The sequence below is a fragment of the Panthera tigris genome, chromosome B3, assembly GCF_018350195.1.
Source record: "Panthera tigris isolate Pti1 chromosome B3, P.tigris_Pti1_mat1.1, whole genome shotgun sequence".
Taxonomy (NCBI): domain Eukaryota; kingdom Metazoa; phylum Chordata; class Mammalia; order Carnivora; family Felidae; genus Panthera; species Panthera tigris.
The window spans coordinates 145,433,638-145,460,741 of NC_056665.1; the positions used below are offsets into that span (position 1 = coordinate 145,433,638).

A 27,104-nucleotide genomic window follows, 5' to 3' on the forward strand; every position below is an offset into this window, starting at 1 on the left:
TGCGGTAACGCCCAGCACCGAGCCAGCGGCCCGTGGGCCCCGACCCCGGGAGCGGTGAGCACCTCGCGAGCGCCCGGACGCACCCGTCCCTCGGCCCCCAGCCGACGCCCACGACCCCCGCCCCCAGCCCAGCCCGGAACTCCCCGCGCCTGGGCGCCGGGGGCGCGGGCGGGAGGGCCCGGGCGGGCCTCGGGGACTCCCTCCCCCTCCCCCCAGGCTCCACCCGCATTTGGGCGGGCGGGGCTAAAGGTTAGGGGCCGGGAGGGCTCCCGGAGCGCGGTGAAGCGTTAAGCCGCGGGCCCAGGGCCAGGACTGCGGGCTGCTCCGGGCCCCAGGGTCCGCCGGGCACGCGGGGGCAGGTCCCCCAGCCGAGGCCGGGGCGGGGCGGACACTGGGAGGGGAGGGCGTCTGCGGGCAGGGTGGGAGGGGGTGGGGGGTGGGCGGGCGCGGGGGGCCGGGACGCAGACGGAGACGGGAGGGGTCTGCGGGGGGCGCGGAGACGCGGAGGGGAGAGCGCGAGGGGCGAGGGCGGCGTTCACCTGGCACCGGGGCCCGCCCTAACCTGGATTTCCGGGGGCGGGGCGGGGCGGGGGCGGGGCGGGGCCCGGGCGCGGGGCGGGAGGGGGCGGGGCCAGGGCGCGGGGCGGGGCGCGCGCCCGCAGACGTCAGGGACCCGCGCGCCAGGCCGCGGGGCCGCCGCTCCGCCCGTGGGCTCGGCCGGGGCTGCCGCGAGCGTGCGGGCCGCGCCGGGCATGTCCTAGGCGGCGGCCCCGCCCAGCGCTCGGCCGGCAGGTGCGGGCGGGAGGGCCGGGGCCGCGCCGGGGCCGAGCCGCAGGTAAGCCCGGGGCCTCCCCGCGCCCGCACCTGCGCCTGCGGCGCCGCGCGGGGATGGAAGGGGGCGGGGGGCCGGGGGGCAGGTCCCCTCCCGGCGGGACAAAGGCGTGGGGACGGCGGCCGCGGGCACACCTGGCCGGGCCGGTCCCCGCCGCCGCGGAGGCGGCCCAGGGCTGCGCCAGGCCGGGAGCGGCGCCCGGCGCGCGTCTACGCGGCCTGGAGAGGGGCGCGCAGGCCTGGGCGCCGGGGTCCCCGCCCAGGCACCGGCTCGGCCATGGCCGCCCCGGAGAGCGCTGATTCAGAAGGCGCCTGTCCCTCCCCCTCCGGGCCCGGCCGCCGCCCGGCCTGGTCTCTCCTCCCGCGGTCCCTCCCTCCTCCTCGTTTCCCGTGTCGCCGCCGTCTCTCCGCGGTCCCTGCCTCCTCTCCCGGCCTGTCCCCGGCCTCCGTTCCGTCTGCTCCTTCCAGCCGCCCGCCCGCCCCAGCCCCTGCCGCTCCCGGCCCCTGCCCCCATCCTTTCCCATTCGCAGTCCCGGCCGGCTCCCGGCCCCTGCCCCCATCCTTTCCCGTTCCCAGCCCCGGCCGCTCCCAGCCCCTGCCCCCGGGCGGCTCCACCTTCCTCCTCACCTCCTGGCGGGTGGCTTTTCTGGCTGGGGCGGCCGGGGGGACAAGTTTGGGGTGTTTATTATTCTCCCTCCTAGCAACGGTGGCCAGCCCAGCCCCGAACCAGCCGCAGGCTGTTTGGGAACATCCACGGCTCCCCTGGCCTGAGCCCTTTCAGGATGGGCTGGTGGTGGCAGGGTTGGGTGGGCTCTGGAACAGCCGCAAAACCAGGCTCTGGGGGCCTGGCCTCCCTTTGCTGTGAAGTCGAGGCTGTGGCCTCTTCTGGGTGGGGTCGCTGCCTTTTGGAGACCTTAGCAGGTGATGCAAGAGTGTGGGATGTGGGGGCTGGGAAGGGCAATGATGGGGCGGGGGCTTTCCCAGAGAAAGCCTTGTCCCCTCCCCCAGCTGCCCTAATGAGGGAGGCCTCCACATGTCCCCACCGCCTTGGTCTCTGTCTCCTGCCCCTCTGGCTGGACTCTCGGGGAGCGCCCGAGGCCCCGGGGAGGGGGTTCTGGCAGACTGGAGCTGCCTTCTGGGCTGGATTTTCCCACGGCTTCCCACCTGCTTGCCTCAGGTGTCATGAGGGTATGCGTTGGGACACATGGCCACTCGGGCCTTCCCGGACTGGCATGTGCTGGTACTGGCCTTGCTCACTGTCTGCCCAGAAGGGAGCTTCTGGGTGCGGGTAGCAAAGGGACAGGGCCTGGGGACCCCCTCTGCTTCCACCAGGGTGGCGGCACCTTCCTCTCTCTTCCCGGTCGCCTCCCCCTAGTCTGCCTAACCTCTCGTCCGTGCTGTGTCCTGTGAGTCACATCGCGGCCTTGGGACCTCCAGGGCTGGCCACACAGGCGCCAACCGGGCCCGTGCTCTGCTCTAACTGGAAATCCTTCATGACTTCTGGACAAGACTACAACACTTGGGTTTTGCGCTGAGCCCCCCAGAGGTGAAGCGTGTCCTGGAACCAGCTTTTGGCTCCAGCCGCAGGCCTTACGACCCCATGTCTCTGCACTGGTTGTCCCTCTGCCTGGGACGTGCACATCCACCTCCTGGTGTTACATGTCAGCTTTCCGGGGCGCCTTCCCAGACACCCCCCCCCCCCCCCGCCTATCCTTCCTCTGGGACACTCACACTTCCTCAGAGCCTTTCAGCCTTGCTGCGGCCTGCCCAGCTGGAGAGCCCCCGATGCAGGGCACAGCTGCTCACAGTCCAGGACAGCGCTCGGCACACGGTGGCCCTCATGATGCGACTTGCCCCAGTGTGTGTGTGTGTGTGTGTGTGTGCGCTTCAGCAGTGTCTGTGCAGAGAAAAGGGGCCAGAGCGCTCGTAGGCGGTGCTCCAGGTGTGGTGTGGCCCATGTGCACACGTGTGTCCCATGAGCGTGTGTGTGTTTGGGGCCCAAGTGCCTATGCTGCCGTGATGGCGCAGCTCGGCTCTGGGGCTCCGCGCGAGCGGGCTCTGTGTGACAGCGTGTGCATGCTGGCTGCATGGGGGCCTCCGGCTGCCCCAGGGCCTGGTCTCCGGGTGACACTGGCCCTTGTTGCCACTCAGGTTGTCCCCACTGTGCCCGTCCACCTGCCTTCGCTTCCCTGCTCATCTTGACCATACCAGCCCCTCACACCCATCCTCCACCGATGCCCCCAGGACCTTGGGCACCAAAGCACCCCCCTCCTGGGCACTGGAGGGGTCACCTGATTCCTTGGCCACCTGGCGCTGGCCTGCGTGGAGGCCTCTGCCCCCAAAGTGTTCGGTCTCCTCGAGGTGATAGGTGTATTGACGGCTCAGGACTCTTGTCTTCAGCTGTCTCCCCCCGGGCCCTCCTGCCCTCAGCCGGGGAAGCTGATCCCCTGGTTCAGAGCGCGTGCCCTGGAGCGGGGGTGCAGGGAGGGACGCCTGCCCTAATGACTCCTTCCCCTCAGGGCCAGACGGGCCTTGCCTTCGCCAAGATGAGCGTCACCTCCTGGTTCCTGGTGAGCAGCGGTGGCACCCGCCACCGGCTCCCGCGAGAGCTCATCTTCGTGGGGCGTGATGAGTGTGAGCTTATGCTGCAGGTGAGTCGGGGCGCCCGAGGGGCGGGGCCGGGGGGCGGGTCCGGAGGGCACCACGCACATCGCTGGGAGCAGCAGGGCCTGAGTGTGTGCACAGGGCCGGTTCCTGCGCCTGCGCATTGGAGCTTTCTGACCGGAAGTTGCTTAGGCTTCTGTCAGGCTCTCAAGGTGTCAGGGACCCCACCTTTGGAAGGTGCCGCAGAGTGGACATGTCCATATTCTTGTCCGGGGGCCCCACCTGGGCCATGAGCCGAGTGGGGAGCCGCGGGGCCAGCTCTGAGCATGAGAGCTGTCCAGGGCAGCCCGTTGAGGCACCCTGGGGTGGGGAAGGGGCCTTTCTGGGATAGAAGAGGCCGGTGGAGTCAGGGTACCGGGCACTTGACAGTGAGGAATTTCTCGGGCCCTGGGTTTCAGAGTCCGAGTTTGGCTTCTGTGGGGCTCACGCATCTGGCTATTTGGGAACGAGGAGGGAAGGGAGGTGGACGACCCTGTAGGGTTCACCCTAGTTCGGGGGTCCTTTTCCCTGCCCTCATGGGTGCGACGGAGTCAGGCTCCCCGCGGCCCCGGCCCCTTGTGGCCCATGGGCCCCTGCCCCCCAGCCCCTCAAGCCCCATGCCACCCGCTGTGGGACTCTCGGAAGGAGAGGTGTCCTGGGTGTGGTGCACTGCCCGCACGGCCCTGGTTCCTTGTGCAAACCTGGCTGCTGCTACCCGTTCCCCAGGACGCGTGGGGCCGGGGCTCCCAGCCACGTGCACATTCACGTGGGCAGCACATGTGTGTCTCCCTCTCCCGAGGGCAGAGCCCATCCCGGTCTGGACACCCGGGCTTCTCCCCAAGGTCCTCTGACTTGCCTGACCGCAGGCCAGCAAAGTTCCCACATCGTGTCTGGTTGCTGGGCCTCTTAAGCGTCTTTAATCCGGAACAGTCCGTCTCCATATTTCTCTTCACGCCTATGGATGCCGGAGGGACCGAGTCGGTGACTCTGTACAGGGTGGGCACGTGTCTTCTGTAAAGCCCTGGGTGTCTGTTGGGGGCCTTCTGGGCCGCACGTCCCCACGGCAGCCACTCCGCTTTGCCGGGATCCGGATGCGGCAGCCTGGCGGCGGTGATCCAGCTGACGCGGCTGGACCAGGAGGACGTTCCTTATGGGCATTGAAGCATCAATCTCGTATGGTTCCCACAGGTCACGAAGGGGTCTTGACCTTTAAAAACTGCCTACAAGTATAAAGAGCACTCGCGGCACTGGGTCCCCACGAGGCAGGCAGCAGCTGTGGGTGCGTCCGGGCCTCCGGGATGGCCCGCGTGGGTCTGGACGTGGCTGCTGCTCCCCCTGGGTGGTATCGTGGGATGTGACCCCTGCTCTCTGTCATGGGAGGCAGATCCGAACGTGTGCTGGCTTCGGGGTCACCGCGTTTGTCCCTGACCCCTGGCAAGGTGCTGTGCGCCTGTGTAGTGTGTGGATGGTTCTGCCGGTCTCCCTAGGGTGGCCAGGAGGGCCTCTTGGAGGAGGCAGTGCCTGACAGGGGGCCTCTGTGGGCGTTCTTTCTGCCCACTGCCTGGCTCTGTCCCCCCTGCATCGGACCCTCACTCTGCTTGCTTCTCTCCCCAGGTGTTGGTGGAGAGGCTTCTGGGTCACGGGGAGGGGGTCAGGCTAATCGCAGGGTTTGGGGTCCAGTGCCTAGTTCTGGTGAGTCCGTGGTGGAGCCCTGAGTGGGCCAGGAGCAGTGAGGGCTTCTCAGCCATTCGTGGGGGCCGGCCCCCGGCCTGGCTGTTCCTGTGTTTCTCCCCCGGCTGTCCTCCGGCACATGGGGAAACTGAGGCTCCAGGAGCTCACGCAGGCATAGAGGGGGTGCGGGGATGCCGTCCGCCCCTGCAGCCTCCCTCTCTGCCCGGACCCTGAGCATGCTGGGATGGCCACAGCTTGTACCTCCCTGGGGTCCTGTCCACACCCATGCTCAGATGATTCACGTGGTGTCCCGATGTGTCCCGCCCCCAGCCTTGAGCCCCCTGTGTTCATAGCCTGCTTGGACATCACAGAGGCAGCCCAAGCTGTGTGCTACTGAGCAAACCCACCATCCTCCCCTCCACCGGGGTCCCAGCCAGGGTCCCTGTCTGTGGTCCAGGGACCAGCCCTGACCTTCCCTCTCTCACCTGTGCTTTGGGCCACCGCAGGTGCCACTGCCACTTCACCCAGGTTCAGGGACAGGCACGCCGGGCCCAGCCTCACCCTACACCTGCCCTGGCTGTCCGGGACCTCTCCTCGGGTGCCCTCACCTGCTTATCCTCACCAGCCAGCCCCTCCTCACCCGCTCCCTGCCTCATGCTCCCGGAGGGCCCGGGCTTTCCCTCTGCACTGTCCTCGTCGTCGTTCCCACATTTGTGGCTCAACAGTTGTGATGGAGCACCGTCCTGTCCTGGCGCTGGGACGGCCACGCAGAGACCCCGCCCGCCTCTCCCCCCCCACCCCCCCCTGCCCCGCCCGGGTCAGCGCTCCAGGGGTGGGGCCGGCCACACACATGTAAGCGGGACCAGGTGAGTCCCCAGGGGAGAGGCCCAAAAGAGGTGGCCCTGGGGACAGGATGGGGACCGTGGAGCTGAACACCCAGGAGGAGGAGAGGCGTGGAGGGCTGGCAGGGGTGCCAGGCCGCTGGGGCCGCTGTACGGGGCAGAGGGAGGAGGCCGGGGAGCACGGGGCTGTCCGGGAGGCTTGTGCCACAGACCAGGCAGGAGGGGCTGTGGCTTGGCCCTCGGGGGCAGAGGACGTGGGGAGAGAGCGTTCCGGAGGCAGAGACGGCCACCTGGCCACGTGCCACCCCGTGTCCTCCAGCAGCCCCGCGGGCGGCTCGCCACCGTGTCCATGCCATGCAAGCCTGGCCCAGAGCTGGTGCCCCTCCAGGGTGTGTTAAGTAACACAGACGTGAGTGTGGACGCGGGCCCAGGTCAGGCTGCCGAGGCTCCTGCCCCCAGGGGGGCCGGGCACACTCGCGGGGGCCTGTGCGGGTGCACCCGTGGACGTAACAGGCACGCGTGTGCCCGTGGATAGGTGTCGTCTCCGCTTCTGCCCAGTTTGTCCGGTCAGAGCCTGTTGGGATTTGTCCGCTCAGATCCTTCCTCGGAAACCACAGCCCCGGGCGGGCGGACAGGCTGAGGCCGTCCGCTGTGGGCGCTTGTGGGCTGGCAGGAGGGTGTGTCCGGAGCCCTGGGGTTTGGCCGCTGCCAGGGTCAGCCTGGCCGGGCGGGGCTTCCTCCCGTGCGGGAGTCAGACACAGTCTGGAAGCACGTCTTTATTTCTTTTAAAGTAAGTGTCGCTAGACCTTTTCCCAAAGCTCGAAACGTTTGGAGCTTCTCAGGGCCGTTTTGCTAGTGCGTGCCGAGGCTGCTTTCCACGGGGCGGCTGGGGGGGGGTCAAGGGGCTGCCTCCCCCTCCCATGGTGGACGCCCAGCCTCTGAGCACCTGAGCGTGGTAGAATTGGGGTCTGCTTCGGGCTTGGGGTGTCAGGGCTGGGAGGGAGCCTTCCGGAGGTCCCTCTCCGCCTGCTCCCCATTGGTCCTGGTGCCAGAGCCCTGGCTGGGAGTGGAGGGCGGGCCTGGGGACTGGATGGGGCAGCCCTGGCCATGGGTGCAGATGAGGGCACTGTGGCAAGCAAGGAGCCAGAGGTCTGGCCGGGGCAGGGCAGGGAGAGGAAGGTTCAGAGAGGCCTCCGGGGCCTTCGGCTCACGGGACAAGACCAGCCTTTCCTCTCCGGCTGGTCGGGAGCCCCGGGAAGTTTCTGCAGAAGAAAGACGGCAGGACCGATGGGGGCTGAGAGGATAGGAGGAAGGTGGCTGTGGAGGGGACGGGTTGGGGAGGAAGGCCAGTGGGTGCCTGGGGGCAAGAGGGTATGGCGGGAACAGGTAGGGCGGGAACAGGTGGACCCTCAGCTGGTGGCGTTCCTGGGGGAGGCTGTGGGGCCGTGGGCAGGGAGGGAGGAGTCAGGTTTGGGCTTGAGCCGCCCAGAAGGTAGCCAGGGACGTGTCTAGGAGTGGGGGTGTGAGGCTTGGGGAGGGAAGAGAGTTGTTCAGGCTTCAGCCCAGAAGCCCCTCCAGCGGGGTTATTCCTTGGCAAAGGGGGTCTCCAACCCTGAGGGACAGCATGCCCTTGCTGCTGCCTCGGGCCAGCCCCGTGTGGCACCAGCTCCTGAGATGGAGCTGGCAAGAGCCCCGTGGCATGCCCCTTCCCAGGGCTCTTCCCCGGGCCTGCAGCTGCCCCCCGCCAAAATCTGCTACCCGGCTGCAAAGAGGGCGAGGCCCGGCTCCAGGCTCACCTTCCACAGGCGGGGGTTTCCTTTGGCACCCAAAGTGTCGGGCAGGGCTGAGGCGGGCGGCTGGCCTGTCCTGGAGCCCTGGGCCGAGCTTGGGAGAGGGTGCGGGTGGAGGCAAGCCCCCAGACCCACAGCAGCACTAGCCCTCTCCGCCATCAGGCTGGGCTCTCGGCACTGTGACAGCAGACTCGCAAGGGACGGTTACCCGGCCCGAGGTGAGGCGGGCTGAGCACTCAGGTCCCCCAGAGAGCTGCTGTCCTTGTCAACCCCACCCGCAGCCAGGGGCCTGAGGCCCAGGTGAGGGAGCGCCAGTGTCCCCCAGCAAGCCCCGTGCCAGGTGGGGGCGGCCCAGGCCAGGGCCAGTGGGGGGCTGCCGTGGAGGGTCACTAGGGCCGGCTGTGGGGGTGGGTGAGTGCTGGGCGGGCCTGCCTCGGGGACCAGCAGGAGAGTCTGATGGAGGAGGTGGTGCCCAGCATCCAGGGAGGAGGCTGCGGCCAGGGTGGCCAGGACCTGGCTGGCGTGGGTGCCCACTTTGGATGAGGGATCCAGGATGGGGGCAGAGGTGAGGCCTGGGGGGTGAGGCGTGGGTTTCAAGGTGAGACTCACCCGGTCAGAGGCCTGCTGCTCTGGGAGGCAGATGTGTTGGCACCGGGAGCCTCAGCAGTCTCGGTCCTGGGGGCTGACCAGGGCACATGCTCGCAGCAGGGCTGACCCCTGCCTCCCTGGCCCCCTCGACAGTGCTGGGACGGCCCCACAGGCTGCTCTGCCCTCTGGATCGCCCCTGCAGCCCTGCTTCCTTCCAGAGGACCGGAGGCCTGTGGCCTGCGCCCCCTCCCCTCCTAATGCCTCTCCCCCCAGGCCCCCCACTGCAGCAGCAGCCTTGTGGGTCTGGCCGCATGGGGCCTCTGATGGGCAGGCAGGGCTGGAGGCTGCTGCTGGGGCCCTGCCCACCCACTATGGTCTGTTCTCCAGAGCATTCGGCCCATCTGCCGAGCAGAGTGACCTGGGCAGGGCAGAGCGGGGCCAGAACCCGTGTCCACCCCCACCCGCACCTTGCTGTGCCCTTGGGTCTCTGGGTGAGGCAGGAGGCCCTGCCCTAGGGGCTTCTAGTCTGTGGGAGGTGCTGGGCCCTAGCCTGGTGGTGCCAGAGGGGCTGAGCAGGTGGAGAGTATCGGAGAGGAAGTGGGCTCTGTGGGTCCGGCTGTCTCGGGGAGGGAAGGTCTGGGCACTCACCTGTGAGAGCTGACGACCCTCGAGTGGCATAGTCACACGGGCACTCGGGTCCTGGGCCAGGGACCATCCCGGGCCCTTGCAGATAGGTCCGGGTGTCTTGTGGAGGCACTGCCCGGCAGGTGCACGGGGCCATATATTGCCATCCAGGTGGGTCTGGACACCTCCTAGGTTGGCCGGTTCTGCTGGCCTCTCCGGGGGCTGGTCCCAGGCCTGGGTCTCCTCAGGTGGAGATGCAGAGATGCATCCCTCAGAGAGGGATGCAGGGGCCGCCTGGCCGCCCAGGGCCTCCAGCAGGGTGGGGGTGGGGTGGGCAGTGGCCGTGTGCCTTGTGCCGGGACCGCCGGCCTCGTGGCTGGGGGAGGGGTTGGGTGACCATCCTCGGAGGGGTCCTGAGGGGGTGGCGACCAGGGAAAGGTTAGAAGCGCTCGGTGTGGGAGCACTGATGTACGTGTGCACCTGTGTGGCCGGGTGTGAGCCCCGTGTGTGAGGGCACATAGACGCACCGTGTCTGTGTGTGGCCGTCATTGGCAGAGGCTGCGCGGGCCCCTGTGGGGCTGACTGGGAGTGGGGGGGAGGCCTCTCCCTGAGCCCCCCCGCCCGTCCATCCTCTCTGTGGGCTCTGCCTGCCCCCAACTGCCCTTGGGGGTGGACAGCAGCATGTGCCAGATGACCAGGGGGTTCCCAGCCCTCCCCCCGGCTGAGCAGGGGCAGCCTCGGGGATGGGGGGAGGGCCCCAGGGGGTGGGGGGGCAGCAGGGGGCGGGAGGACCCGGCCTTGGCACCTCGCCAATTCCCTGTGGCCCGCTCCCGTGGCTGGCACAGCTAGTGGAGTCAGGCCGGGTGGGCTTTCTGGGACACACGCACTCAAGATGGGGGTGTGGGTGGGGCCTCGGGGGCTCCCAGGCCCAGGTGGCTGGTGTTGGTCTGGTGGTGGTGGGGGGGGGGTGGTTGGAGAGGATGGGGCTCCCACTGGGGGTTCCTCTGCCTCCGCGGCCCACACCTAACCGGGAAGGTGGGCTGAGGGCAGTCTGTGTGTCCCCAGTCCCGCAGCGTGGACAAGCAGCATGCCGTCATCAACTACGACCAGGACAGGGACGAACACTGGGTGAAGGACTTGGGCAGCCTGAACGGGGTGAGTGCTAGGGGCCTCTGAGCTGCCCCGCCCCTCCCCCTTCAAGACCCCTCCCTCTGAGCTGCCCGCCCCTCCCCCTTCACAACTCCTCCCTCTGAGCTGCCCACCCCTCCCCCTTCACGACCCCTCCCTCTGAGCTGCCCACCCCTCCCCCTTCACAACCCCTCCCTCTGAGCTGCCCTCACCCCTCCCCCTTCACGACCCCTCCCCCTTCACGACCCCTCCCTCTGAGCTGACCACCCCTCCCCCTTCACGACCCCTCCCTCTGAGCTGACCACCCCTCCCCCTTCACGACTCCTCCCTCTGAGCTGCCCGCCCCGCCCCCTTCACGACCCCTCCCTCTGAGCTGCCATCACCCCTCCCCCTTCATGACCCCTCCCTCTGAGCTGCCCCCTCCCCTCCCCCTTCATGACCCCTCCCTCTGTGCTGGCTCCGCCCTTCTTCATGACCCTTTCTTCTGTGCTGGCCCTTCCCCCTTCAGGACCCCTCTGTCAGTGCTGCCCCCCCACCTCTTCATGACCCCTCCTCCTGTGTTGGCTCCACCCCCTCTGACTGCTGGCCCCACCCCTCTTCAGGACCCCTACCTCTGCTGGCCCCACCCTCCCTTTGTGATGATCACCCCCTCTCATGACCCCTCCTCCTGGTGGCAGCACCCCTCTTACCCACCCCGCCCCCCATCATGGCCTATCCCTCAGCCTTGGCTCTTCGTGACCTCCCCCTGTGTTGGCCCCGCCCCTCTCCCCTGGCCTCACCCCACCACCCTCAGCCCACCCCCCCTGCCACCCCTTGTGGTCACTTCCCCTCGGTGACCACATCCCTCTGCTCTGTTCCCACCTGGCCTCCTCCTGAAACTCCTGCTCCTGTGGGGAGGAAGCCACCCGCAGGTGCCGTGGCCCCTTGGCCTCCTCCCCTGGGCAGGGCCGTTCTGGGGAAAGGAGCCCTAGTGTGGGCAGTGGAGGCCTTGGACCACCTGCAGGCTGGAAGTGGGTCTGCTCAGGACACCCTGTCCCGGGGGCCACGTGGCCTCTCGTGAGCAGGGCGCAGCAGGGAGGGGTCCGGTGAAGGCTCTGTCCAGGGTCCAGTGTCCGTCTGGGTCCAGTGTCCGCCTGGGTGTGTTGTTTCTGCCTGCCCCAGGGGCCTCTCACCCTGTCCCTCCGGCTCGTGCAGCCTGCCCTCCACCCTGAGTCAGGGGTCCCACAGTAGCCTCCGGCTGGCGAGTGCTGGGCACCCCGGACCGCCTCCCACCCAGCACTTCCGTCCAGGGCTCTCGGGCCCCCGAACCCCTCCTCTCTTGGCCCTACCGGATGGGGCTGCAAGGGGGGAGAGCGCTCCCTCCGCCTGTGTGGGCCGCACCGAGACGCCGACCCCCGGACCATGCGGTGCTGAGAGGGTCCCTGGGGCCGCTGGCCTGGTTGGTGCTCCCCCATCCTCAGAGGCCTGGGATGTCCGTGTAGCTGGGGTCAGCTCTTGCCTGCCCGCGTGACACCGAGCGCAGCCAAGGACACGGGCGGGCAGGGCGTGTCTGCAGAGCCTCCCGGCTGCCCCCCTGCCAGCCCTGCGTCCTCCGCTCCCTGCTCGGGGCCGAGGACTCCTCCCCTGCATACAAAGTGTGCGCATGGAGCCCTCTCGGGCCTGCTCTGCCCGCCTCCGCCCTGTACCACGTCCTCCAGGCCTCGTGTTGCTCCTACCAGACTCTGGCCCCCACGTCTGTTGTCCCTCTGTCACCCAGGGGCCCTCAGGGTGTGCGGGGCTCTCCCACCCATCTGGCCACAGCGCGGTATCCGGCGACCAGACAATTAGAAGTCCCTGGGTGGGGGAAGAGGGTTCCGGGGAGCGGGTGGCTTTGCACAACCAGACCAGCCTCGCCACGTGGCCACTGCCAAGGACACTGTGGGGCTACCTGAGGGTCCTGGGAGTCCAGGTGACGCCGGTCCTTCAGCGGCTGCCTGTCCTGGGGTCCCTTCAGGGTTGAGGCTGGGTGCACATGTGTCACAGGCACGCAGGTCGTTGGTGCAGCGTGGGCACGGGCCTGGTGCACAAGCGGCTGTTGGGGGGCAGCACACTGCCTGGCCCAGAGCAGTGCGGAAGGAGTGGACTCCTGAGTTGTTGTCCTGCTTGCTGCCGACCGGGCCCCGCCACCTGCTTCCTCTGCAGACGTTCGTGAATGATGTGCGCATCCCGGACCAGAAGTACGTCACGCTGAAGCTCCATGACGTCATCCGGTTCGGCTATGATATCCTTTCCGGGCCGTGCCCCCTCTTTCTGGCCCAGGTCGCCCTAGGTTGTCCTGGCCCAGGTTGTCCTGGCGGTGGTAGGGGCCCCAGTGGGCACAGCTGCTCTGTGCTCACGGCCCACGGCCATTAGCCTGGGCTCCGGCCTGACCTGTACCCGCTCTTCCCCAGACGGAGGCCCCAGTCTCAGGGAACTGCTTCCCACCTCCTGGTCTGAGCTGACACAGGGCTCCAGGAACCAGTGCGCCGACCTGGGACCCAGGGGCGAGCCGGGGGCTGCCCAGGCGTGGCGTTCTGTGCTCAGAGCATGTGTGAGTGAGGGCTGGGCCTCCGCCCTGAGCAGCCTGGTTGCTCTGGGGACCCGCACGCAGCTGGAGCTCACCCTGTCTTCTCCTCTGCCCACCGCAGCCTGCACTTGTGTGGGCATACCCCCCAGGGGGTATGGACACAGCCCCTGGCTGAGCCCTCCCCTCCCCACCTCTAGAACATAGGGAGGCCAGGGCCGAGGGGTGGTCTGGGATGGGAGCCAGGAGCTAACTGTGTGGCCTGGCTCCTGGGCGCATCACCTGCCCGCCCTGCCCTTGTGGGGGGCGTGTAGAGGGCATGTTCATGGCCCTAGTGGTGGGCGGGGAGAGGGGTGTGCTGGGTTCTGGAACGGGCTGTGTCCTGCGTCTCTGAGTTGGGCAGCCTGGCACGCAGGCCGTTGGTGCAGCGTGGGCACGGGCCTGGTGCACAAGCGGCTGTTGGGGGGCAGCACACGCCTCTCCTCTGGGCCGTCTGCTCCCCCGCTGCCCTGCGCCCTTATCCTGGCTCCTCTGCTCTGGGTTTGCCTTAACTCGCTGCCACATTCCAACATGTACGTGCTGGAGCGTGTGCAGCACCGGGTCCCCGAGGAGGCGCTCAGGGTCAGTGCCGGCGCGCAGCCCAGGGGCTCCCCCCACGAGGCCCCTGCGCCCCACAGCCCTCCCGGGCCAGCACCCTCAGCCTCTTGGCTCCCGTGGCCTGGTGCTGGTGCCATGAGTCAGCCCAGCCTGGTGGGGCCTGTCCTGCCAGACTGGCCAGTCTAGCGGGTGGGGAAGACGGTCACTCCCCCGAGGCTGATGCAGCCGCGGGTGCTGGGCACGGAGAAGGGGCTGCTGTGTGCCTGTACCAGCTGGGGGGGTGGGGGCGCAGAGAGGCATCCTGGGTACCAAGGAGGACCCCAAGCGGTCTACCGCAGGTGGTGGCCAGGAACAGGCAGGAGCGGTCAGTATTTGGGGACAGCCCTGTAGGGGGTCCTGGGGTACTCTCGGTCAGGGCTTGAGGGGCCCGGGTGGGGGGGCCCTGGCAGGACGGCCATGTCCTCTCCCCTTGCTCGTTTGTGTGGGAGTCTTGGAGCCCTGACTTGGGGGACCCTGCCCATAGCTTTACCCAGGAGCTCCGTGTGGGGGAGACTAGCCCTAGCCCCATCTTTGGAGTGAGCTGTGGGCAGCACCGGGCCTGTGGGCAGTCTGCCTGGAGTCACTGGCCAGCGTGAGGCCGACTTCTACAACCGCAGGGCTCGACCAGGGGAGCCCGGCACGCACACACGCACTCACACAGACATACACAGACGCACGCGTGCAAACCAACATTCACGTGCACGGTCTCTTGGGGTAGACCGCTGCTCCCCACCTCCCGTGCCCTGGGGCCCATCCCTCCCCTCTCTCTGGTGGGTCCTGGGCGGGGTGTCACCTCTGATGATTGCCGCCCGCCCCTGCCTCCCCCACCCCCTTCCCGAAAGCTTCCTGGTCTCGAGGACCCCCCAGACTTGGGCAAGGACCCCCGGTTTCCACCTCAGGCTGTCAACTCCATGGGGGTCGGTAAGGAGAGCTGGTTCGTGGGGCCAGTTCCTGCCCCCTCTGGACTGAGAGGAAGGCAGGCTGCCCTGGGCGTCTCCAGAGCTGGACCCCACCCTCCCCCCCTCCCCCCCTCATCCCATCATCCCTGCCTCGCTGCCCGCAGCACGAGAAGTACACTAGCCAGCTGCAGGTGAGCGTCAAGAGCCCGGCACCCAGGAAGGGCGAGGCACTGCCCCAGCACACCCCCTACTGCGAGTCCTCGAGCCCCAGGCCGGAGAGGGCGGACCGGAGGCCGGGAGCAGGTAGGGCAGCCCCAAGGCGCACAGGCCGGCCCCCCCACGGGTCTGCCCCATCTAGATGACTCTCTCCTACCAGCACGGACCCTTGCCCCATCTCCCAGCCTCCTGGGCCCACTCCACCAGCAGCAGCCATGGCACAGTCCTGCTCTGTGTGAGCTCAGGCACCTGTGTGTCCCCCACCCGCGCCCACCTGGGTACACTGCACCCCCCGTGCCCCGTGTGGTCCGGTCAGTCTGTAGTGGGCCCAGCCTTCAGGGCCCCCTTTGTGGCCTGAGTCACTTCCAGAGCCTCGGAGAGACTGTCCCTGGGTATGGACTCCTGTCCTCCTGACCTTCTGACAGGCAGGCCCTGGGGAGCCCGGGGCTGGGCCGGAGGGGGTGCCTGCCCCTCAGGGAGGCCCGGGCGGGGCTGGGGGAAGCCAGTGTCCTGGACTCCCTGCGACCGTCCCCCACTGCGGATGCAGAACAGGGCTCAGAGCGGTCACGTTGAAGCAGTTAAGGCAGGGTCCTGGGCAGCCGCAGGTCTGAGACGGGAGCTGATGCTGGGACCCCTCCAGAGGCCAGTGTCTCCCCCGGCTCCGGGTCTCCCTCCTTGTCTGTGTCGGTGCCACAGTGACTCGGGGTGGGACTGTCCTCCCTCTGCAGAGGCAGCAGCCTACCGGACCCCTCTGTACGGACAGCCCTCCTGGTGGGGCGAGGATGAGGGCGACAGTCCGTGTGAGGACCGGCGCCCAGAGGAGCCCGACCCAGGTGGGTCCCCAGAACCCCCGGAGGTGCCTGCGCTGGGGGAGACGGCGGTCTTGGCAGACACGGGTGGGGTGAGGGTGCTACCCTGCAGCCCCAAGGACGTGTTTTCTCCCCCCACCGACGTAGAGCGGCCCAAGGAGCCGTCGCAGCAGGACAGGGAGCTGGCCGGGACAATGGCCGGCTTCCGGGCTGCAGCGGAGCCTCCCAGCTACGCGTTCAGGCGGGAGCCCAGTTACTTCGAGATCCCCACGAAGGAGGCCCCGCCGCCACGGCCCCCCGAGGCGCCGGTGCAGGAGGCCCCCACCAAGGACGTGGAGCCCGGCGTGGCCGGTGCAGCCCCCGTGGTACAGAGCCACGCCTCCTTCACTATCGAGTTTGACGACGGCAGCCCCGGCAAGGTTAAGATCAAGGACCACGTCACCAAGTTCTCCCTGCGCCAGAGGAGGCCGCCCGGCAGGGAGGCCACGCCTGCGGAGGCCGTCTCTGCGGAGACCAAGGTGGCCGACTGGCTGGTGCACAATGACCCCAGCCTGCTGTGCCGGGCCGGCCCCGGTGACGACCGCCACAGCACCAAGAGTGACCTGCCCGTGCACACCCGCACCCTCAAGGGTGAGTGCCGACCGGCTGGCCCACCACGGGCCCCGGGACTGCCCCGCGGCCCCCTCGCCTCCCTGGCGGCGCCCCGGTCAGGTTGGTTGATGTCCCGTGTGCAGGCGATTGTTCTGGACTCGCCTCGCACTCGGGGCCATCCAGCGCGTTTCGGCTGCCCGTCTCGGCCGTGTGGGGCGGGGTGTGGGGCGCTGTGTCCCCAAGCACCTGTGACAGCTGGGGATCCCCCACTCCCAGGCCACAAGCACGAGGACGGCACACAGAGCGACTCGGAGGACCCCACGGCCAAGGCGGCGGCGGCCGGGGTCCCCGCGGAGGGCGGCGGGGCGCAGGTGCGGCTGCAGAGGCAGCTGAAGCGGGACCCCCAGGAGCTGCTGCACAACCAGCAGGCCTTTGTCATCGAGTTCTTCGACCAGGACGCGCCCCGCAAGAAGCGCTCCCAGTCTTTCACGCACACCCCTGCCGGGGACCCCAAGGCCGACAAGCGCCGAGGCCCCGGGCCGGCCGACAGGGACCGCCCCGGCGCCCTGGCCCCGGCCCCGGCGCGGGGGACGGGCGGCAGCTCGGGGCCACAGCGGGCCAGCTCGCTCAAGCGGGAGAGGACAGAGGAGCGGCTGGGGGGGTCCTCGCCCGCCCCCCGGGCCTCCCCGCGGCCCTTTGGCAGTGTGGGGCGCCGTTCCCGTCTGGCCCAGGACTTCATGGCTCAGTGCCCGTGGGACGGCTCCCCTGCCGCCCGGCCCGGCCCTGACAAGGCATCCCCGGAGTCGCCTGCCCCTGAGACCCCCCGTGGGGCCAGCCCCGTGGCCCCTGCGACCCCGCCGCCACCCCCCGCTGACCCCCAGCTGACCAAGGCTCGGAAGCAGGACGAGGACGACAGCCTGAGCGACGCGGGGACTTACACCATCGAGACGGACGTGCAGGATCCGGAGGTGGAGGAGGCCCGCCAGATGATCGACCAGGTCTGCGTGGCAGGGGCGTGGGGGCCCGGCCGGGAGGGGGGCGCGGTCGGTGGGTTGGCGCTGACCCGGGCCTGGCCATCCCTCCCGGCAGGTCTTTGGGGTACTTGAGTCTCCCGAGCTCTCCAGGGTGTCCTCGGCCACCTTTCGTCCGGTCATCCGAGGGGACAGAGACGCGGCCGGTGACGGGGTGGCCCAGCGCATGGCCCTCCTGCAGGAGTTTGCCTCCCGGCCAGTGGGCATAGACCCCCAAGGGGGGCTCCAGGTATGTGGGACACACACTGCTCCGGGGAGGGGCCGGGCGAGGGAGGACGGCAGCCAGGCCGGGGCCCCGCCCTCGGGTCCTGTACGCACTCGAGGGTTGTGGCCTGGCCTGCGCGGCGTTCCAGCCCCTCTGCGAGGCCGCGTGGAACCTTCCGTGAGTAGCGTGCCCGCCTGGCGGCTGGGTGGGGGCCCCTGTGTGGAGGGCTCAAGGGCAGGCCCTGGGGCTCTGAGTCGGGTGGGGCCCCCGGGTACGCCTGTGCCCACGGGCGGGGCTGGCCTGAGTCACAGCTGCTGACCTCCGGGCCGCCAAACTGGGCTCGGACCAGGTAGTTACGTTGGCAGTTGCGTGGGGCTCCCGCAAGCCCAGGGGAGCGCGAGGGGTCGCCTGGCTGCCTCTGACGGAGGGGTGTGCCGCAGGTGCAGGGATGGCGCGTTTGGGCCAGGTGTGGGGGGAGCTGCCCTGCTGCCCCCGCCCCTCCTTGCCGCAGACACGGCTTGCCCTTCGCTCCGCAGGGCCTCACGGTGCCGGGCTCCCCCGGGGGTCAGAAGTGGGTGTCCCGCTGGGCCAGCCTGGCTGATAGCTACTCAGACCCAGGCCTGGCAGGTAAGTGGTTCCGGCCCGGCAGAGGGGTGGGGGACTGAGGGGGAGGGGGAGGGGGGAAGGGGTGGCCTCAGGCCCTCGCGCTGGACACTCGGGTGCGCGTGTGCGCCGGCTGTCTGGAGGAAGGCCGGGCTTCCGGCCTGCCTGAGGGCCTACAGGCCTGTGGCCGCTCCAACCAGGTCGCCCCTGTCTTTGCAGAAGAGGGCCCTGGGCGCAGAGCCGGGGAGCTCGAGGGGGCTCTGCCCGTGCGCCAGCGACGGCTACTCCCACAGCTGCCCGGCGACAGGGCAGACAGCCCTGGGGGCCTTGAGGCCACCAGGAGGAGCGGCCCCGGGCCTCCGGAGCCGGGCAGTGAGCAGGCCAGCTGCCTCTTGGGCCAGGAGGACTTGGAGCCCGACAGCCTCAGCGATGCCAGTGGGTCAGATGGTGGGCGGGGCTCCGAGCTGGGCGGGGCCCCGCGTGAGGAGAGACGCAGGAGCCCCCGGGAGGGACCGGCGTGGACGAAGGGCCGGCGCTCGCCAAGGGCCCCCGGGGAGCCAGCCCCCACCTCTTTCTTCATTGGGGACCAGAACGGGGAGGCGGCCTTCCCTAGGAAACCGTCTGTGGCTCCGGGGGAGGCGGAGGGCCCAGGACGGGTGGCCCAGGCCAGCCCCCCGGTGAGGGACGGCGTCTACGTGAGCACCAGCGGGAGGATGGTCATCCAGCTGCGGACAGGGCGGTCCCCGGAGCCCGAGGGCTCTGCCCCGGCCTTGGTGCGGCAGGAGAGCTTCAGCAAGGAGCCGGCCACTGGCCCCCCGGCGCCTGGCCAGCTTCCACACATCTCCAGCCACCCCCTCCTGCAGGACCTGGCTGCGGCCCGGGCCTCACGCACGGACCTCCACCCTCAGGACACCCACCTGATTCTGAAGGAGACGGAGACGGCCCTGGCAGCCCTGGAGGCCCGACTGCTCTCCAAGCCCACGGATGAGACTGAGGGCCAGATGGGCAGTGCCCCCGGGCCGCCGGACGACTCCCTGTCCGGGGACTCTGACGTGGACACGGCTAGCACTGTGAGCTTGCTCAGCGGTAAGAACGGGCCCAGCCCGACCGGCACCCAGCCCACGGGGCTGCAGAAGGACAAGCCGCCATCCCCGCCGGCAACACAGGACCCGGGGACCGTCTCCTTGAACAGCGCCCGGGACCGGCTGTCAGAGAAGCGTCGCCCACCGGGCCCTACCGACGCGAGGCGCGTGGCTGCGCGGCGTGGCCCTGGGCCCCGGGTGCCCTCGGACTGGCCTGATGAAGAACGAGGCTCGGGCCCGGCCCACCCGCCTGGCACGGACACGGTCACCTGTGACCACGAGCCCCCCGCGGCCAGCGGGGCAGGGCGGCCAGGGCCTCGCCGGAAGCCTGCGGCCCCACCGCCGTCTCCAGCCACCCGGGAGGAGCCGGGCCGAGGCCCCACGGGCTCCCAGAAGGCACAGCAGGTGCTGACCCGCTCCAACAGCCTGTCCACCCCCCGGCCCACGCGGGCCTCCCGGCTGAGGCGGGCCCGGCTGGGGGATGCCTCGGACACGGAGGCTGCAGACGGGGAACGGGGACCCCCAGCCAACCTGGAGCCGGTGGGCCGGCCGGCTGCCGAGCAGGCCAAGAAGTTGTCACGCCTGGACATCCTGGCCATGCCGCGGAAGCGGGCCGGGTCCTTCACGGGGCCCGGCGACTCGGAGGCGGCCCCCGCCCGGGCCGGCTTCTCCGGCCGCAGCGTCGAGCTGTACTGCGCTGGCCGCAAGCCCGTCATGGCCGAGGCGCGGGCCGCTGCCAGGAAGGCCGCCAGTTCCACCACGGTGCCCCGCCAGCCCTTCAGCAGGGCCCGCCCGGGCAGCGCCCGATACTCCTCGCCCAGTGAGTGCCGGGGGCAGCCAGCCTGGGCGGTGGGTTCCTGTGCTGGCCTGGCGCAGGGCTGCGGGGTCCCGGTTCCAGCCCGCGGGGAGCCCCCGCTCCCGCAAGCAGGCGTGTCTCCACAGGCACGCGCAAGTGCCGCGGGAGGCCCAGGCCGCAGGGGGGCGGGGCTCTCGCTGACCCCAGGGGGGGACCCACGTGGCTGCGGACAGCGGGCCGGGCTGCACACTCTTCCCTGGCGCTCTGGGCTGGCATCCAGCTCACGAGGTACAGGCAGAGGCCCGAGCCGTGCCCTGGGGCCCGGGGAGGGTGTCTTCCCTGGACGCCCACAAAGCCCGCGGTGGGGGAGGGCCGTGTCCGTCTCCCACGCACCCCTGGGCAGAGGCCCCGGGCCGCCCGCGGTCTGTGCACACGCACGGCGAGGACAGACGGGGCCGTGGCGGCTGGCGCCGGTCTCCTGTCCGGGGGTGGCCCGATGTCTTGCCCGCTGGGGAGCCCGTCCCCCGAGCGAACTGAAGGGTGGGCTCTCTGGCCTGTGCCTCCCGCAACTGCAGAAGCAGGGCGCCCCTGCTTTCTGGTCCTGGGGGGGGGGGGGGGGAGGGGGCGGCGGCCATGGGGGCCTCCACCCCCGCTGGGGGCAAGGGGTGCCGAGGTCCGGGCTCCACTGGAGGACAAAGCAGGGGCAGTGTGGTCCGGGGTCGGGGACCCACTGCCCGTCCTCGTGTTTTCCCTCTGAGTGTGTTTGCCGCCGCTGTGAGGAGTCAGGTCTGAGACCAGGGAGGGGCTGGGGCTGATCCACGTGGAGAGTTTCGCCCTGATTTGGGGTCTCTGTGGGTCCCATTTCCTGCCGCTAAGGGCGCTGACCTCCCCACGGGACGTGTGGCTGCCCGGGGCCGATCAGCTCCAGCCGTGGAGGCGCCGGGCTGCCCGCCCCGCTGTCGGCTTCTCGGCCGGCGGTGGCCTGTCCCGCGGTGCCGGGCCCTCGCCCAGAGGGGCCTGGGCTGCTGCAGCGTGCTGAGTGCTGCTCTGTTCTGTTCTTGCTCCTGGAACGAATGCACGCGCCCAGGCACACGCCGGCGGCAGCAGGGCTCAGACTGCACGTCCACGTCCGAGGAGGAGTACGGCTCCCCCAAACACGCACGCGCCCGCACCTCGGCAGCCACGCAGACCCCACGGGCCGGCAGCTCCGGCCGGACCCGACCCCGGGTCCCCGGCCTCCGGGACACGGACGACGAGGAGGAGGATCCCGACCCCTACGGTTTCATTGTGCAGACGGCAGAGATCGCGGAGATTGCCAGGTGAGCCGTCCATCCAGAGGGCGCCCCCGCCCTGGCAGGGCAGGGCAGGGCAGGCCTGGGCTTCGGGTTCTCTTCCCAGACGGGCTCCGTGGACGCTTGTCGGACGGATGGTTCACGGGTGGGTGGGTGTGGGACCTCCGGGCTGAGAAAGGACTCTGCTGTGGTTGTTAAAGATGAACTCTCTTGTGTGGTCATTTGCTGGGTCACCTCTGGCCGGGTGCTGGGAAGGACAGTGCAGACATGGGGTGGGGGGTGCTGGGGAGCGGCCGTTGGCTGAGCACTGCAGGGCTCACGGCAGGGCAGGAGCCTGGGCCTGGGCTAATGGTGAGTGTTCGGTGCTGAGGATGCTAAGCTTGAGCCCGTGAGGCTCCTAGAAAGAAGTGACCAGAGGCAGGTGGTTCCCCGGAGAACAGCCCGTGTGGGCGTGGAGACACAGGGCTGGTGACGGAGGCCGTGGAGACTCGAGGTGGAGCAGAGAGGACCTGCCAGGCATGGAGAGAAGGGGACCAGGAACTGAGCTCCCAAGACACTGGGGGAGGGGGCGGTGCCTGTGCGCTGGGGTGGTGAGTGAGGGTTTTGGAAGGAGATACTTCACCCGGAGGAGGGAGGTGAGCAGGGTGCAGAGGAGAGAGGACGGGGAGTGGAGGGCCCCTGGGGGCTTTGGAGGCCTCTGCTTCCAGAGTGAGCAAGCTTGAGCATCTGATATGCTGGGGGCCAGAGAGAGGAGACGGGTCTGGGGCAGGGGGCTGCGGGCACTGAGTCGGGCATGCAGGGCGGGGGGAGTCGGGGACTGAGGCAGGGACATGCAGCGTGGGGGGGGGGTGTCGGGCCCTGAGGCAGGGGCATGTGGGGTGGGTGGAGCCGCAGGCACTGAGGCAGGGGCACGTGGGGCGGGGGGGGGGAGTCGGGCACTGAGGCAGGGGCACGTGGGGTGGGGGGTGGCCGCAGGCACTGAGGCAGGGGCATGTGGGGCGGGGGGGGGGGGAGTCGGGCCCTGAGGTAGGGACACACAGCGCGGGGGGGAGGGTCGGGCCCTGAGGTAGGGGCATGCGGGGTGGGGGGGGCCGCAGGCACTGAGGCAGGGGCACGTGGGGTGGGGGGGGAAGTCGGGCACTGAGGCAGGGGCACAGGCTGGTTTGGTGCTGTTGTGAATTTGAGGGGCTTCTTCTGTGTTTTCTGGACGTAGGGAGGGTGGGGCCCAGTGGGGGAGCCTCATCTTGAGGGGACCTAGGTCAGCCTTGCCAGGGAGGGAGGGGCCGGCCAGGATGGTTTCCTCCAGCTGTGACTAGCATTTCTGGGGGCTGGGCTCCGGTGGCCCCGCCAGGCAGGGGCTGCGGTACCGCTGGGAGTGGATGGGCCCTGGGGGCCGGCTGGGAGGTGCCCTGGGTGGTGCTGAGACTGCCGAGGGCAGAGACCTGGTCCTCGGTGGCCTTGGAAGCTCTGTCCCCGTCCCTGGGGCGACCGCAGGCGTTGACGGGAGGAAGCTGGGCGGGGTGGGCCTCGTGCCCCTGCGGTGAGGGGGGATGGTGGCGGACAGTGACAAGGGGCTCCAGTGCCTCAAGCCTGGGCAGGGGGCTCCGGTGGCACAGGATCTGCTGGCTGTGGAACCCGATGAGCTTCGGGGACAGGGAACAGAGGCTGCAGGCTGGGCCCGGGGACCTCGCAGGCAGTAGGGGCAGAAGCCGTCCCCGGTCCTCGGGGGCTCGAGGGGACGCACGTCATCGCCTGTGCAGGGCGCGGGTGAGGCCAGGCTGATGCTGGGGGCTTAGCCTCCCTCAGCCTCCCCGCCTCCCCTGCGGGCAGGTGCCCGGTCTCTGCCTGCCTCTGTCAGCCTTTGCCTGATTCTGATCGTGGTCTGTGACCCCTCCCCCACCTTGGTGTCCCTGCCTGCGGAGGAGGGCTCGTGTGGCCACACGTTCTGTGGCAGCCCTGATGCCCGGCCCTGGTGGCCGGAGGAGGAGAGGGTGTGTGTGGCTCGTTCTGGAGCCCTTCCCACCTGGCCCTGCCCGGTCCAGCTCCGGCCACCCCTCAGGGGGCACTGGGGCCTTGAGCCTCCGGACGGGGCCCTGCCAGCTCTGACGTTGCCGACGGCCGCTGGGGCACAGTCTGGGCCAGGCTGCGGGCCGCCTGCCCCTCACCGGCACTTGTCCCTTGGGAGGGGCTCCTGCCTGCACCTGAGAGGGGGAGGTCTGCCTGGGGACGGGCACCGGGTTCTGTCAGCCTCCTGCTCTCCGACCTGCCAACACCGGCCCCAGCCCGGCGGACCCCACGGCACCTGCCTTCTTCCCTGCTCCCGCAGGCTGAGCCAGACGCTAGTGAAGGACGTGGCCATCCTGGCCCGGGAGATCCATGACGTGGCCGGGGACGGCGACTCGTTGGGCTCACCGGGGCCCACCTGTAGCCCCTCCCTCAGCAACGTGCCCAGCACCCCTGCCTCAACCATCTCCGCCCGTGAGGAGGTGAGCCCAGCCCCGCCCCCACTCCCCGAGCCGTGAGGTCCGGTCAGGCCGTGTCTGGCCTCCCCCCGCCCTGCGGCAGCTTCTGGCACACCTTGGCAGAGGGCGGACAGGCACCAAGGCTGTGCGTCCTCCGCTCGGCTCCCCGAACAGCTGCCTTGGGGGCAGGGGCGTCCAGGAGTCCTGAGCGCCCAGGGCGTGGGGTCGGCTGTCTCCTCGCTGTCGTAGCAGCGGGGCGTGGGTGCCCGCACCTGCTGGCGGGCGGCCCCCGAGGTGCGCTGACGCAGCCCTGCCCTGTCTGCAGCTGGTGCAACGAATCCCTGAGGCCAGCCTCAACTTCCAGAAGGTGCCACCTGGCCCCCTGAGCTCTCGGGACTTGGACCAGAATATGAACGACCGCTGTGAGGACCCCCTCGCCAACAAGATGCGGCCTTGGAACCGTGAGGAGGCAGGCGCCCCCCCCCCCCTCCCTCCCCTGCAGACAGCTGGCCTGGCTGCACACAGGGGTCCCTCTGGCCAGGGGTGGGGTGTGCCCAGGGCTCCCGGGCGCCGCACTGACACCTGGTCCTCGCAGGTGATCTTTGACAACCTGATGCTCAACCCCGTGTCCCAGCTGTCCCACGCCATCCGAGAGAACACGGAGCACCTCGCCGAGAAGATGAAGTGAGTAGGGCCAGCGGGCTCCACAGGCCCCTCGGACACACACACGCACGTGTCAGCCAGGGCCTGCCGGGGCCACACACACACACACACACACACCCGGCCGCCAGGCCCCGAGCTTGTGGCAGCCAGAGCCCCCAGGGTGACCCCCAGCCCTCCCTACGTGAGGCGGGGACGGGGGCTCTGGCACCAGCCAGGCCCAGGCCCTCCTCCGGGCCTCAGTTTCCCCTCGGGCACGGGAGGGGCGTGGTGGGTGGGGTGGCCTGGGAGCCTGTGGGACTAGGCCTCGGTCCTCACTGTCCTCTGCCCGTCCCGCTCCCACCCCTGGGCGGCAGGATCCTTTTTCAGAACACAGGGCGTGCCTGGGAGGAGCTGGAAGCCAGGATCAACTCAGAGAACGAGGTGCCCATCCTGAAGACGTCCAACAAGGTGGGCGCCGGCCCCGTCCCCCAGCCACCTGGCTCCAGGGAGTGGGGGGCTCTGGCCACAGACCTGGGGGAGAGGTGACCCCTTGGCGGTCCTGTCCCATCTCCCCCTGCTCGCTCGCTTCCAGGAAATCAGCTCCATCCTGAAAGAACTGAGGCGGGTACAGAAGCAGCTGGAAGGTGGGTGTGGCCAGACGCGGGCGGGCGGTGGGGGGGGACCCACACTGGTGCTGCTGCCCCCCACCCCCACGCAGGGTCCTTGGTGGGAGACCAGATGCATTGCCCACCGTTAGCCGGCTGGGAGGCCCCGGGGTGGGTCCCTCGGGCTGGCCTAACGCTCCCGCCCCCGCAGTCATCAACGCCATCGTGGACCCCAGCGGGAATCTGGACCTGCTGACCGGAAACCGGGGCGCTGCGGGCTCGGCCCAGCTTGGGAAAGGCCGGCCGGCCGCCCAGAGCCCAGCGTCGCCCCCCTTGGCCCTGCCTCTGAGGAGCTGCCCGCCGCGGGCGAACTGCGGGTCCCCCGGCCTCCCGGACCCCGCCTTCCTCCCCGACTTCCTCCCTGACGCGGAGAGGTTCCTGATCTAGGCGGTGGGGGCCGCGGCGGTCCCCCTGTGCCCCGGGGCCGGCGCCGCCAGCCCCCCTTATCCGCCACTGCCGCCCTTCCCGGCTGCGGACGGTTCACGCGGAGCCCCCCGCACGTGCCATAACCCCTGGGCAGGGGCCTCGGTTCCCCGGGCCCCTCCCTAGCTCCCAGCAGCACCCCAGCTGGACGGGCCGGCCTGGCCCGGCTCCCGTTGCGGCCACCGCCGCGGCCCGCGTCACAGGTGTGTCCCCTGCCTCCTCTCCACGCTGTCCTTTTCGTCTTTAGCTTTTGAGGAAAGAGTCGTCTGTGCCATCGCCGCGGCTCCCTGGGCCCGGGAGGCCCCTCCCCCGCCTCTGGCGCCGGGGGCTGCTGTTCTGTCGGAGGCCCCGGGCGCCGGCCGCGGCTGGGCCGGGGGGGTGCCATTCAGTGCCAAACACAGAGCCGGGAGGGGCCGGCGGTGCCCCGGGACCGGAGGCCGGGGCGCACCCGGCCGGGGCCCTCACGGGCGGCCCGGTGGCCTGGGGTGGGGACGTGGCCCGCGGAGACGTTCGGGGCGGGAACCCCACTTCTTTGGTGCCAACGCAACTGCCAAGCCCACCGAGTGTGTGGCTGCTGCCACGCCGGCCGTGCACACGGGCACACACGCATGCCAGACACGCGCCCGCGCTCCCGGCCAGCCCAGGCACGTGTCCACACTGCAGGGCGATAGGTCCCAGCTCGGGACGCTGGCCGCACTCGGCTTCCTGCGGTTCTAGGCCGGGGTGGGGCCGGGGGGGTGGGTGGTGAGCACTAGACCCAAGTGGCTGGAAACCAGAGCCTCCCTGGGCCGCATGCCCTCCCCCACCCTCACCCCCGTCCTCCCTGATGCTGTGGGCATTACCTGGGTGTCTGGCTCGGGGCCCCCAAGGCTGCTGTGCTCCGGTCCCGGTGCAGGGGCGGGGCGGGGAGAGCAGGGAGAGACCCCCCCCCCCCCCCGGGACAGTTTGCCTTCTCAGGGTTCTTTCAGCTGGGAACACGCCGGGGGAGGGGGGGCAGAGCACGCCCCCCCAGGGGGGCCCGTTTCTGGAGCCTCTAAGCCAAAGAGCCCGCGGGCTGTGGCAGGTGGGGGCGGGGCTGGCCCACCCTGGCCGCCGTGGTGGCGCGGGGTCGCCGTGCACCCTGCCTGGCGCCTGTGTGAGTGGCGGTTGCGGGACGGGGCCCGGAGGCCAGTGGGTGTGAGTCCGGGCCCCATGGGTGACGTGTGTGTCTGTGTTTACATTTAGCTGATGTGGACTCGTGTGCATGGGTCCTGTACGCCCCCCCCCCCCCGTTTCTGTGTGCGAGTGGTGGCGGGGTCCCTGCCAGGACCCCGCCCCTCGAGCCTGCTGGTCCACATGGAGGAGGTGCCGGCCCGCTGTCTCCTGCATGCCCCACACAGTCGCCCGCAGCCCGTCCCCTGGAAGCAAACAGTGGCCGTTCTCCATCCACACCCACCCTCAGTGATCGTTGTACACTTTTTTTTATTCACAAATTCCTGTTCCTCCCCCTTCCAGCCTTCGACTCGGGATCGGTAACTTATTTGTCTGGCTTCTCGGAGGTACTTCTGTCTGTCTGTCCTCAGGTGGTCTTATGGCTGTCTTTCGGAAAACGATTATTTTATATGAGTTGTCATGGAATTTGTTCTAATAAATCATTCTATCACATGGCGAGGTCCCGGCGTCCCTTGCCTCGGCCTCCTCTCTCCGCCGTTGGAGTCTGGCCTGGGGATGCCTGGCCCCAGGGGTCTCCCTTCATTGGCCCGAAAATCCCATTTGACCCCCAAGACCAGGGATGCGGCAGGGCAGAGACATTGCCAGCAGGGGGCGGTGTAGGCGAGAAAGCAAAGCCTAGAAATGTCGCGTTTGCTCCTGGAGAGAAGAGTTCTAATTTTATCCCAGCCGTTGAAGGACTGGTGGACCAGTAGCGCTCTAAAATAGTCCTGCTGTGGACAAGTAGCAGGAGGGGCACGGCGCTGAGTACTGAGCCTCGGTTTCTCCCAATTCCTTCACCCTTTCTGTGGCTTTGGAGCGATCGCTGACCTCACGCTGCAGCTGTGGTGGTGTCGTGCCACCCGGTGCCTGGAGCCCTGGGTCTGCCCACCCGGGGGATCACA

At 69.6% G+C, this 27,104-nt stretch overlaps 1 protein-coding gene across 5 annotated transcripts; it reads left to right on the top strand.

The window, feature by feature from the left end:
- On the top strand, positions 1–26,658 carry CEP170B (centrosomal protein 170B). Of its 5 annotated transcripts, none has more exons than XR_006219139.1 (19): positions 1–54; positions 3,351–3,482; positions 10,055–10,144; positions 12,299–12,377; positions 13,222–13,280; positions 14,359–14,497; positions 15,139–15,243; positions 15,367–15,849; positions 16,087–16,808; positions 16,900–17,070; positions 17,583–17,673; positions 17,869–19,551; positions 20,615–20,846; positions 23,146–23,305; positions 23,607–23,750; positions 23,877–23,965; positions 24,311–24,391; positions 24,516–24,567; positions 24,740–24,774. XR_006219139.1 is itself a non-coding variant. In XM_042990715.1 (19 exons), the coding sequence occupies exons 2-19, from the start codon at positions 3,378–3,380 to the stop codon at positions 24,973–24,975; spliced, it is 4,734 nt and encodes a 1,577-aa protein (XP_042846649.1). In that variant the 5' UTR covers positions 1–54; positions 3,351–3,377; the 3' UTR covers positions 24,976–26,658. The 5 variants fall into 5 exon arrangements, 3 of the variants coding, with proteins under 3 accessions (XP_042846649.1, XP_042846650.1, XP_042846651.1); XM_042990715.1 differs by having other exon boundaries at positions 24,298–24,391; positions 24,740–26,658; XM_042990716.1 differs by lacking the exon at positions 1–54 and adding an exon at positions 770–835 and having other exon boundaries at positions 24,298–24,391; positions 24,740–26,658.
- Positions 26,659–27,104: the final 446 nt, after the last annotated feature.

Excerpts from the sequence above, each read along its gene's own strand:
- CEP170B (XM_042990715.1), top strand. The coding sequence starts at position 3,378 with ATGAGCGTCACCTCCTGGTTCCTGGTGAGCAGCGGTGGCACCCGCCAC. Across the intron at positions 17,071-17,582 it reads ACCCCCAAGGGGGGCTCCAG|GGCCTCACGGTGCCGGGCTC; the intron begins GTATGTGGGACA and ends TTCGCTCCGCAG. Across the intron at positions 17,674-17,868 it reads CTCAGACCCAGGCCTGGCAG|AAGAGGGCCCTGGGCGCAGA; the intron begins GTAAGTGGTTCC and ends CTGTCTTTGCAG.